The sequence below is a fragment of the Procambarus clarkii genome, chromosome 56 (genome assembly GCF_040958095.1).
Source record: "Procambarus clarkii isolate CNS0578487 chromosome 56, FALCON_Pclarkii_2.0, whole genome shotgun sequence".
Lineage (NCBI taxonomy): Eukaryota > Metazoa > Arthropoda > Malacostraca > Decapoda > Cambaridae > Procambarus > Procambarus clarkii.
Genome location: NC_091205.1, coordinates 18886491 through 18898990, shown reverse-complemented (window position 1 = coordinate 18898990; position 12500 = coordinate 18886491). Strand labels below are relative to the sequence as shown.

The following is a 12500-nucleotide window of genomic DNA, read 5'->3' as shown; positions in this document are numbered from 1 at the left end:
TTCACGAAGCAGTTACGCAAGTACTTACGAACGTGTACATCTTTCCTCAATCTTTGCCGGCTTTGGTCACATTTATTAAACAGTTTACAAGCATTTAAACTTCTCAATCAACTGTTGCTATTGTCATAAACAGCCTGCTGGTGCTTCGGAGCTCATTAACTGTTTAATAATTGCAAACAAAGCCGCTAAATATTGAGAAAAGATAAGACAGGTTCGCAAGTACTTGCGTAACTGCTTCGTGAAACTGGCCCCCCTGCTCCTCAGCTGCCTGTGTATTCACCTGCATGTTGTGCAGGCATCCTGCCCAACCAGGTCACCACCAGTTGTGACCTACCCCGGTTGGGCAGGCATCCTGCCCAACCAGGTCACCACCAGTTGTGACCTACCCCGGTTGGGCAGGCATCCTGCCCAACCAGGTCACCACCAGTTGTGACCTACCCCGGTTGGGCAGGCATCCTGCCCAACCAGGTCACCACCAGTTGTGACCTACCCCGGTTGGGCAGGCATCCTGCCCAACCAGGTCACCACCAGTTGTGACCTACCCCGGTTGGGCAGGCATCCTGCCCAACCGGGCTGTCTAACACAGGCCACAAACAAAATACCAACCAAAGCTGCTCTTTATCCTCTGAAACTTGATCGTCTCGTGTTTCCTCGCCGACAAAAAGCACCCACATTAATATTTCCAACCACGACCCTAAGCACCACTCCGGTACCATTCTCACCGGTAAAAAAACACATTTTGATGGGTCGTAAATCAATTATTGTGAAATGTGGAATATTGATCAATTAAGCAGTTGGTCTGACCGAGTCTTTGGGATTATGTTACAGTTGTGTGGACAGTTAAACATTTTGTACCTGATTTTGAAGAATTATAAATAATTGACTTGGCGTGTTAGCTCTTATAGCTTAGAGCAGCGATACAGTTCTGTGCAGCCCCTCACATAGTTTACAGCAGTGATACAGTGCTTTGTAAACTAACCTGATCAGGCATCAGGCCACCAGTTGTGACCACCGGGGCATCAGGCCACCAGTTGTGACCACCGGGGCATCAGGCCACCAGTTGTGGCCACCGGGGCATCAGGCCACCAGTTGTGACCACCGGGGCATCAGGCCACCAGTTGTGACCACCGGGGCATCAGGCCACCAGTTGTGACCACCGGGGCATCAGGCCACCAGTTGTGACCACCGGGGCATCAGGCCACCAGTTGTGACCACCGGGGCATCAGGCCACCAGTTGTGACCACCGGGGCATCAGGCCACCAGTTGTGACCACCGGGGCATCAGGCCACCAGTTGTGACCACCGGGGCATCAGGCCACCAGTTGTGACCACCGGGGCATCAGGCCACCAGTTGTGACCACCAGGACATCAGGCCACCAGTTGTGACCACCGGGGCATCAGGCCACCAGTTGTGACCACCGGGGCATCAGGCCACGTCTAACATCTCTAGACTTTCGCCCTCCTGGGCTAAGGTATGCTGAACTCTGTAATTACTATATGAGTACTGGAACACTTAATGATATATTGGACTTGTACCCAAGATTGACCATGTAATATATATATTATGCAATGTATATATATGATGTAACTATATAACCTGAGCTTGTAAAAGCACCTTCATCACCTTCAGTGATTAAGTGCTTAATTGTACACTAGTTTCTTTATCAGCTATCTCACCCTGTCAGAGTAAATGAGACAAATGTATGTGAATGCATGTGTGTGTATATATGTATGTATATGTGTGTGTGTATATATGTATGTATGTGTGTGTGTATGTATATGTATGGGTATAAAGTATATATGGAAGCTGATCAGAATTACATTTCACCTTTGTGAATGTACATTAATGACACTATGTAAAAGACACATCTAACACTTTATGTAGGGCACACGTAAATCTGTGTATCTATGTATTTACGTATGTAGGTAAGCTTAGCATTTTAAAAGCACCGAATCACCTTCTGTGGTTGAGTGTTCAATAAACCCTTGAACTATATGTTTAACACTTCTCTAACCCTGTCCATGGAGGGCAGAAGAAAATGTATATATGCTGGTTAGCATTGTAAATGTGTGGCCACGTCTGTGGTAGAAAAAAAAAATCTCTAGACTCGTCAACAACTAACAACCACCATATTTATATAACATTTACGTTTCGATTTTCAACTCTAACATTATTGATTGTGATGGAGTGCAGGTTGTGGAGGGGAGGAGGTGGGAACTGATGCCCAAGTGCTCCTGGGTGACCAGGTGTCTGACCCCTGACCCCGGCTCCCGGACGTGCCCGTCATACCCGGGCTCTTGACAGCCCAGACCCCCCCCCCCCCACCTGTCACCTCTAAAACATAAGCAACTCGCCATGAACTCCTTATCACGGCGCTAGTTATAACCCAGAGCCACTCCCGTCTATAGACTTGTTTGTGTCTTAATTACCTGTCTTCTCCTTGGCTCATTGTGTATGTCTTCTTGTCTTAGGCGTCACGGTCTTCAGCTGTTCACCGCTTATACCTTGTTCAGCAGTCAGCGATGTATATTGTTCATTATTCTCCCTTATGTCAGTAGCAGTGAACAGCGCTCGCCATGAGTTCTGCAGTGATGGGCCGTCGTTCATGGCACCTTGGGAGATGGGGTCGCTACATGCGTCTTCCAACAGGTGTGTGGCACCACCACCAGCAGCAGGTGGTGTGTGGCACCACCAGCAGCAGGTGGTGTGTGGCACCACCAGCAGCAGGTGGTGTGAGGCACCACCAGCAGCAGGTGGTGTGAGGCACCACCACCAGCAGCAGGTGGTGTGAGGCACCACCAGCAGCAGGTGGTGTGAGGCACCACCAGCAGCAGGTGGTGTGTGGCACCACCAGCAGCAGGTGGTGTGAGGCACCACCAGCAGCAGGTGGTGTGAGGCACCACCACCAGCAGCAGGTGGTGTGAGGCACCACCAGCAGCAGCACCAGGTGTAGCACCAGCAGACGTGGTTATGATTCCATAACACTTCCTCAATATGTATTCAAAGATTCCTCAGGTTCTTGTGACATCACTGTACAAGGTCCCTAATACATGGATTTTGTGCTGTGTGTTTCCAGCCAATAACTGGTTCATGATGTTCCCACACTACAATATTGAAGGTCCAGCCACTAGCCCCTTGAGACCTGCCGACATGAGGTACCTGGAGCTTTGTAATTACTTTATTATCTCTTGTGTTCTTGAGGATATCCTCATAATGCAGCTAAATTATAAAAGTAGACACTAGAGTACAGAGGGGGGGGGGGGGGGTCGTGAGTGACAGTGAGTACGGAAACACGAGTTCAGGTGTGGCCAAACCAGGAATGCCCGAGGCTATTAACTTGACTAAAACACAGACATCTTTATGCTATGGTCAAAGCGTCAAAAATGCAATACATTAAGTACAAGAAGAGGACACTTAAGGAACTATTAACTTGGGTACAGTAGGCGGCAACTACATCGTTGCTCACTTACCATCACTTTACTACTTGTAAATGACCTGAACTTAATACCACAAACGAATGCAATTAAGTCATTACCTTTGTAACATGTGTGTAAATGTACACACATGTAAATACAGCCAGTTTCCGTATGGCCGAATATAGACGTAATTTGAAAATGAAAAAAAAAACGAAAATAATTTTTTTTTCAACAACAGTAAGTTAAGGGTCCTCTGGTAGGTTAGGGCGGGCAGGAAATTCTCATAAAGTATCAAAACGTTATGAAAAACGTTAATAGAAAGTTTCCTCTCCTAACCTTACCGAGTAAGCCGGACGACTCAAACAGAAAACGGGACAGTACGTCACTTTTGTGAGTCGATTTCATTTCAAATTATGTCTAAATTTGGCCATAGTGCGCATACCAGCGAAAAGCGACGTTATTTTTAAGACGACGGGTTGTCCTGGCAGCTGGCAGTGTCGCTGGGCCATCACTTGACACACAAGTAAATATTTTTTTAACATTTAAATTATTCGCATTTCAGACATGAAACGAACGCCCCCTGCCAGCCTCTAAGAGAGCAGGAGGCCTGTGAGGCCGCTGTACCTCATACTGACACCATTCCCAAGCCGAGTTTTTGAAGCTGTGAGAGGCTACGAAAGTTACTTTAAAACAAGACCTTTCATATAAAACAGATCTGGAGCGTTAGATCTGGAGCTAAACTGCTCAGTTATATATATATATATATATATATATATATATATATATATATATATATATATATATATATATATATATATATATATATATATATATATTCATTATATATCCTTACATCCTTATTAGCATTATATGTATATAATGTCCACGTAGTGTGATGTCATGTATATCACCTACTGGAACTTTGTGTACACTAACCCAGTCATAAATATACAACAATTTATGAATAAAGTTGTGACTTGATCATGCGTCTTTCAAGATGTAAACATCATTTTAAAACAACTATATTGTAGAATGTGACTTTGCATTGCCCTGTGATATTATTTCTGGAATACAATGAAATAGAATACATTGGACGCACCGGTCGGGAGCCTCGACCCCGCCTACAGGAAGATCACCAGAGTGGTCCAGCGAGGCATATCTATCATCGACAGTGATTACGTCACGCCATATGTGAAGGGCCCATCACAAGCGTTGTATTATCTCCATGACGCAGTGTGATGGATGGCTGAGTCAGGCCTGCACCGGCCTCCTCCTCACCCACCCACCCACACACTAACCCCCCCAGCTCATGTCTCCACTATATATCCTCACCTCCCTCAACCACAACACAGTGTCCACTGCAACAACCAGGTACCACCTTTACCCACTCCTGCATTTGCATAATGATTATTGAACTATAATTTGCAATACGCATTTTATGATGCATTTAATATACATTGTTGCACGCTGCACGGAGTGCTTCAAGAGTGTGTATTACACTCTGTGTCTCATGCTCGATACATACTGAGTGTGTACAGTGCTAAACACCAGAGGAGGAAGAGTTTCATATGAGCGAAGACCAGTAAGGGAGAGAGGAGAGACTGACCGCTACGTCCACCTCCGGACCCCCTTGCTCATCATCCTTATTAGCATTCAAACATTATCATTCTTTAATGCCTGGCCTCGCGCTCGACAATTATCTCTCAATCTATAAGTGATCCACTCCCGGGAGGAGCGTCCAGGTCCAGACCTCCTTAAGTATCCTTCCCAAAAGAGGAGACGACACTACCCCGGGCACCAGCAGGGGCGACGGCAGCACGGGCAGCAGCACGGGCAGGGGCGGCAGCACGGGCAGGGGCGGCAGCACGGGCAGGGGCAGCAGCAAGGGGCGACGGCAGCAGTGGCAGGGGCAGCAGCAGGGGGAGACGGCAGCAGCACCAGCAGGGGCAGCAGGGAAAATAGCACCAGTATATTGGGATGGAAGAAGCAACCAGAATCGCAGCGGAATCGCCGTTACTCCACTAACGACTGCAGTAACGGTGGATTATTCCGTTACCTGAACAAGAGAGCTTGTCCTTAAAGAGCACTTTTAATGAAACGTGGAGCCACACACTTCGGTCCACCAAGCCGCCACTCTCCACCAGGGTACAGCCAAACCGTACACTTCGGTAGGCTAGGTTAGGTTAGGTTAAGTTAGACTGTGTTAGGCTCGGTTGGATAGGTTCAGTTATACAAGTTTTAAAACGAATTGGCGGACAGTCTTGTGGATGGCGTGACTTGTGTCCCTCCACCAGCTCGAGGCCTCAACACCTTCCCTCAGGTGAACCCATAACCTGTCAGTCACAGCACGCTTGATGACAGCCTGTACTGACACTTGTGGCACTCAACCTAATTAACCACCAGTTGGTTACCAGGGACAGAGTGGAGAGTATATGCTGGTACAGGTATAGGAGTGGACCCCAACCACCTGTAGACGGTCAATTGCTCAACCATCTGACTGTGACCTTACTGACTCCTCCAAGTGCTGCCCCTCCCCGCCCCCACACCTGCAGGTGCTGCCCCTCCCCGCCCCCACACTTGCAGGTGCTGCCCCTCCCCGCCCCCACACTTGCAGGTGCTGCCCCTCCCCGCCGCCACACCTGCAGGTGCTACCCCTCCCCGCCCCACACCTGGAGGTGCTACCCCTTCCCGCCCTACTGACACAAGCATACTTGGAGGGCCACCGGTCCTCTACCCCTCTTCCTACGTTCCCACTTCCACCACCTTTCCCCCTCCTCTTCCGACCTAGATTTTTTATTATTATTATTAATACATGAGGTACGTCTGCATTAGTGCAGCTACCCTAGACTATATGAAGTGGAGTACAGTGTGTCAAAAAAGCTAACTACGTGATGCTAAAAAGTGCCCATCACACAGTATGGTTAGTCATACAGAGGCATGTGATAAGCATTCTCCACTGGCAGACTCCGGATGCATTTTGAAGATATCATTAACACAAGAGTCAATAAGCAGCAGAAAAATATATTAACTTCATTCTACGGACAACACAATCCCGATTTCATTTCGAATTTATGAAAATCACACGGTGTTGGGTTACTGGCTAATTTCTTAAAGCATTTAACTTAGGCCTACCTCGACGAGCCTATGTCCGTCCCGTACCCAAGACCACTCCCCCTACAAATTTGGATGAGGTTAACAACAACCGCCTGGCCTTCAACTAAGACAGACATTGTTGTCTATAGTTGTATAGATACTGTGATATACGTGGAAACATACGGCAAGATACACCATTATCAACCGTATTAACCGTAACCTCAACGTACCTCGTCAGAGTTGGTCGCACTGTGGTTGAGTCACCGCCACACACCTGTGGTGGCCAGAATGTGTAGGTTCTGTACATATCAGAGCGTCACTCTTGCCTTCACCATGGTCGCACTGTGGTTGAGAGTCACCGCCACACACCTGTGGTGGCCAGAAGGTGTGGGTTCTGTACATATCAGAGCGTCACTCTTGCCTTCACCACCAACAATGCCAGTATCAACAAGGTCTCGGCCTTTTGAATAAATGAGCCAAGTTTGAAGCAACTTCACCTAGGATTTAGGCTCGATATTATTTGTTTACACAAAGGAGAGTGTACAATGTATCAATCCTTGATCATATCAGTCAATCGTGATTCTTAAATCTTTTCACTGTGTTTCTTGTTAATAATCGTCCAACCACTTGGACTGGACGGTAGAGCGACGGTCTCGCTTCATGCAGGTCGGCGTTCAATCCCCGACCGTCCAAGTGGTTTGGGCACCATTCCTCCCCCCCCCCCCGTCCCATCTCAAATCCTTATCCTGATCCTTTTCAAGTGCTATATAGTCGTAATGGCTTGGCGCTTTCCTCCTGATAGTTTCATTCCTTCTTGTGAATAATCACTACACGATATGAGAGAGAATTACAAAACGCTGCCTCTGCGCCAGTCTCTATGCAAAATGCTGCCTCTGTGTTAAATGCAAATGCTGCTTATGCCAAACGATGCCTCTATGCCAAATGCTGCCACTATGCTTAACGCTGCCAATATGCTTAACGCTGCCACTATGCTTAACGCTGCCACTATGCGAAATGCCATTATTATGCGAAATGCTACTATCATGCAAAATGCTGCATCTTTGCCAAACGCTGGGCGCTATAGTCTCTAATTATTATTATTAGCATCTTTATTGACAAAAAAATAGTTACAATTTTGCCTAATCTGAGGATTTCAATTAAGTCTTATTAAAGTGAGGATAATGCTGGTATTCACTGTCACGCAGGACAGAGGGTCATACACAAGACAATAGGCCTAAACTAAAGGCTGAAGCACATATATCATGGTTACAATCAACTACATTAGACTGTATACACGTTTCAATGTACGAATATGTAAATATAACTTTCTATTGGTCACTGCCACACAAGGGCAGGGATGGATTCATAAGAGATGCAGCTTAAAAATAATATAAATAAAATAGTTTTTCGTTCTTTAAAATGGACAAGCAAATTTTGGATAAATTGTTAGGATGTCGTCCAGTACACCAGATTCAATGAAGTAGTTACACAGTTGGTGGTACAAGAGGCCAGAACGTCTAAAGTCCTTTACGGTTTCACATTCATCAATATAGTGTTCTAGTGAATGACTTAAAGGTTTATTACAGAGTTTACAATCTGAATATTCTGGTAATGGCTCATCCTCACTAACCTGCTAGATGTGTACAGTCTCTGGTGGGCATAAAACATGGGCATGGAGTGCGTGGTGCCCCGCGGCGGGCAGCGGCTAATACCCGACTCTCACGGGCATTACTGGTGAAATATGCCCGGCCAGACATATCTCCCGGGCACAAGTCCACAAGGCACGCAAGACCAACAATATGTTACATGTTGGCTTCTAAACACTATCGTCCTCGCTGTATAACAACACGGATCTCTCGTTTGAACTTGGCTAATGGCGGTAATATATCGTTTATATAACTTATGAACTATGATTAGTGGCTGACCAGCAGTATAGAACTGCTGGTCAGTGGTGTCAGTGGGGAGCAGAAAGGAGGGGGAGGTGGTGGTGTGGTGTGTGGTGTGTGGTGTGGTGTGTGGTGTGGTGTGTGGTGTGTGGTGTGGTGTGTGGTGTGTGGTGTGTGGTGTGTGGTGTGGTGTGTGGTGTGGTGTGTGGTGTGGTGTGTGGTGTGGTGTGTGGTGTGGTGTGTGGTGTGGTGTGTGGTGTGTGGTGTGGTGTGTGGTGGTGGTGTGTGGTGTGTGGTGTGGTGTGTGGTGTGGTGTGTGGTGTGGTGTGGTGTGGTGGTGTGGTGTGTGGTGTGGTGTGTGTGGTGTGTGTGGTGTGGTGGTGGTACTGTGCAGGCTGCGGGGGAAGGTGGTGGTACTGTGCGGGCTGCGGTGGAAGGTGGTGGTACTGTGCGGGCTGCGGTGGAAGGTGGTGGTACTGTGCAGGTGCCACAAACACCGGCTGTGCAGCTCCTTGAGTCACTAGTGTTGTCCCTTGTGGTGTTAGTGTGTGACGCTCCACGTGTCCACCGGCCGCCCTCTCCTCCACACCGTCCACCGGCCGCCCTCTCCTCCACACCGTCCACCGGCCGCCCTCTCCTCCACACCGTCCACCGGCCGCCCTCTCCTCCACACCGTCCACCGGCCGCCCTCTCCTCCACACCGTCCACCGGCCGCCCTCTCCTCCACACCGTCCTCCACCTTCTCTCTCCTTAACCTTCGTGTGACTGGCGCACCTCAGCCTCTAAAACCATGCGTGGTCAGCCTTGGCTCTCTCGCCTGCTTCACCTCCCTACTGCCTTCGAGGTTAGGCCTGTTGCTCGCTGGCTCCTCTAAGTGTCCGCCTTCCATCTAAGTCACTTCACCTTCCTCCGCCATAATTCTTACACACTCCGCTGGTGCACCTTCGCATGATATGGTATACTATCATAATATACCCTTTTGCGTCTACAACAGGCATCCCCTCCCCTCCTGTAGCTCAGGGATCTATGTTATTGTTTGGCCAGATTTATTATCACCTTATGCTTCTGTTCACCTAGTAGAAAATAGGTACAGCGGGGAGTTAAACAACTGTTGTGGGTGCATCCTAGGGAGGGTTATTAGTAGTGTATAGGGTAACAGGCTTACTGTCCCGGACTCGGGTCAAGGAGAAGGTGGACATATTAGTTGGTAGGAGAGCCGTGAGCTGAGGGTCACTTGTGTGTCAGGTTATATGAGGAGGACGGCACTTACATGTCTTACCAACACGTGTGGTGTGTAGTGTTGTTAATTACTCGGTGCACCTGTTCCTGCCGCCCAGGTGTGTCTGGAACCTTTGGAAGCACTCTTCGTGTTATCGGGTTTGTGTGGGAGGTCTACTCCCAGGACCCTGGCCTCGTTAGGGCGCATGGAACGCCTTTTCCAGCGATATGTTACTTCCAGTCGCCTTTCCTATATTTCTATCACTATTTTTGCACTTCTTAGGTGTATACTAAGGTATACCTAGCCGGGTGTACCTTCCAGGGTGTATTTGCTTGGGTACTAGCTATAGAAGCCATTTACTCCACTACTGACACTGCAAGGAGCTTGACTCCAATATCTCCTCCTCTTAGTCCCCTCAGCACTCACGCTGCTCAAGTGTTTAGCTACAAACCCGCGACTCATCTCAGCCTGCAGCTTCCAGTGCTTCCCTTGCTGATCCTCACCCGTATGTCCGCCCAACCTGCCTCTCACACACCTGGAGGCTCACCTCCACCATGTATGGTGATCCACCTGGTGCCACACCTGGCGGGCGTCGCTGGGGTGTGCCACACCTGGCGGGTGTTGCTGGGATGTGCCACACCTGGCGGGTGTTGTTGGGGTGTGCCACACCTGGCGGGTGTTGCTGGGGTTTGCCACACCTGGCGGGTGTTGTTGGGGTGTGCCACACCTGGCGGGTGTTGCTAAAGCTGATACTTGTTGCCACGAAGTGATTCGCCAGCTGCCAGTACTCGCCCCCCCCCCCCCCCCCCACAACACACAGAGTTGAGAGGCGGGACCAAAGGGCCAAAGGTCAACCCCCGCAAGTACAAATAGGCGAGTACAAATAGGTGAGTACACACACTTCTCAGGGGAATTGACAGGGTAGACAAGGATGGATTATTTAACACTGGTGGGACACGCACAAGGGGACACAGGTGGAAGCTAAGTACCCAAATGAGCGCCACAGAGACATTAGAAAAAACTTTTTCAGTGTCAGAGTGGTTAGTAAATTGAATGCACTAGGAAGTGATGTGGTGGAGGCTGACTCTATACACAGTTTCAAATGTAGATATGATAGAGTTCGAGAAGCTCAGGAACCTGTACAACAGTAGATTGACAGTTGAGAGGCGGGCCGAAAGAGCAGAGCTCAACCCCCAACCCGTCCTCGACTCAAGTCCATTACATTCAGCGGTCAACCTCACAGACGCATTCATAAATTTTAACATACTGTTCACTCAAAACGGGAATTTTCTCAAGTATAAATTAATATTATAATATATTAGCATATTGTGTATATATTGGCATAGGATAGGTTAGGTTAGGTGTTTAGGTTCTGTTGGCGAATATTTGTATTTGTAGTACGTGGGTGAAGCATTTATAGCGTTGTGATTCGAACAAAATTCGTCAGTGAAGCACTTGTTCCGGATATGTTCGAACGTCAGCAGTTGTGAGTCGTGTGTAACAGCCCGTCCTCCAAACAAAGATCCAAAAGTGATTCCATGCACCCGCCAAACCGTTTATGAATGAAAAGCGGTTTACCTGTCCGTGCCATTGAGTACTTCGTCACCCATCCGGTACCTTGTGTCTGGCCGCCTGCTCCCTCAACCTATCTTCATTACCTTACATTTACTCCAGTTGAACTTCAGGACCGAGTCTAGTCGTGCGTAAGGTAAGGTGAAGAAAAGGCGTAAGGTAGGGCTAGGAAGGGTGGTGCCTACAGACCTCTGACACTAACTATATATCTACCTATATACACCTGGGGCCGAGAGGGCAGGTGCTCACCCAAAAGTAGATTTACAAGTTATAAATTTGTGAGTTGACAGACATTTATGGGACCACACACACACACACGTTTTTAAATCAATAAAATCAAAACCGGTTTGATGTTGGTTATGATGCTTTGGCGGTAATATTAACGCTTCATGACGAGAGGAAAACCTTTGTGTATTTAGAGGAGAGGTCGGGCAGTAGCAGGTCCCTGTGGAGGGCAGCGATTATCTTACTCTGCACGGGTCAAAGGTCACGAGACGGGTCACACATAACTTGTGTATTTGGTGTTTGTGGGTGGAGGGGGGGGGGGAGCTGTCAGTGTAGCCAGTAGTCCTGGATGGGGGGGGGGAGCTGTCTATCAGTGTAGCCAGTAGTCCTGGATGGGGGGGGGAGCTGTCTATCAGTGTAGCCAGTAGTCCTGGATGGGGGGGGGAGCTGTCTATCAGTGTAGCCAGTAGTCCTGGATGGGGGGGAGCTGTCTATCAGTGTAGCCAGTAGTCCTGGATGGGGGGGGGAGCTGTCTTATCAGTGTAGGCAGTAGTCCTGGGTGGTGTTAAACTCTAGCATTTATCACAATTTACATACAAATTTACATCAGTTTTGTGCAGATCAACGAAAGAGGGCAAGAGGGAACACGTGAATCTCACTCTCCTGGGCCCCGCAACACTGCTGACACTCTCCTGGGCCCCGCAACACTGGTGACACTCTCCTGGGCCCCGCAACACTGACCACACACTCCTGGGCCCCGCAACACTGACCACACACTCCTGGGCCCCGCAACACTGCTGACACTCTCCTGGGCCCCGCAACACTGACCACACACTCCTGGGCCCCGCAACACTGACCACACACTCCTGGGCCCCGCAACACTGACCACACACTCCTGGGCCCCGCAACACTGACCACACACTCCTGGGCCCCGCAACACTGACCACACACTCCTGGGCCCCGCAACACTGACCACACACTCCTGGGCCCCGCAACACTGACCACACACTCCTGGGCCCCGCAACACTGACCACACACTCCTGGGCCCCGCAACACTGACCACACACTCCTGGGCCCCGCAACACTGGC

At 48.9% G+C, this 12500-nt stretch overlaps 1 protein-coding gene across 1 annotated transcript in view; it reads left to right on the top strand.

Annotated features, from left to right (window-relative positions):
* Positions 1-12500, top strand: part of LOC123770851 (golgin subfamily A member 6-like protein 22) — a 24895-nt gene that overhangs the window by 3992 nt on the left and 8403 nt on the right. The window contains exon 2 of the mRNA XM_069306061.1: positions 2472-2649. Coding sequence (XP_069162162.1) covers positions 2472-2649 — 178 coding nt within the window. The remainder of the gene's footprint in view (positions 1-2471; positions 2650-12500) is intronic.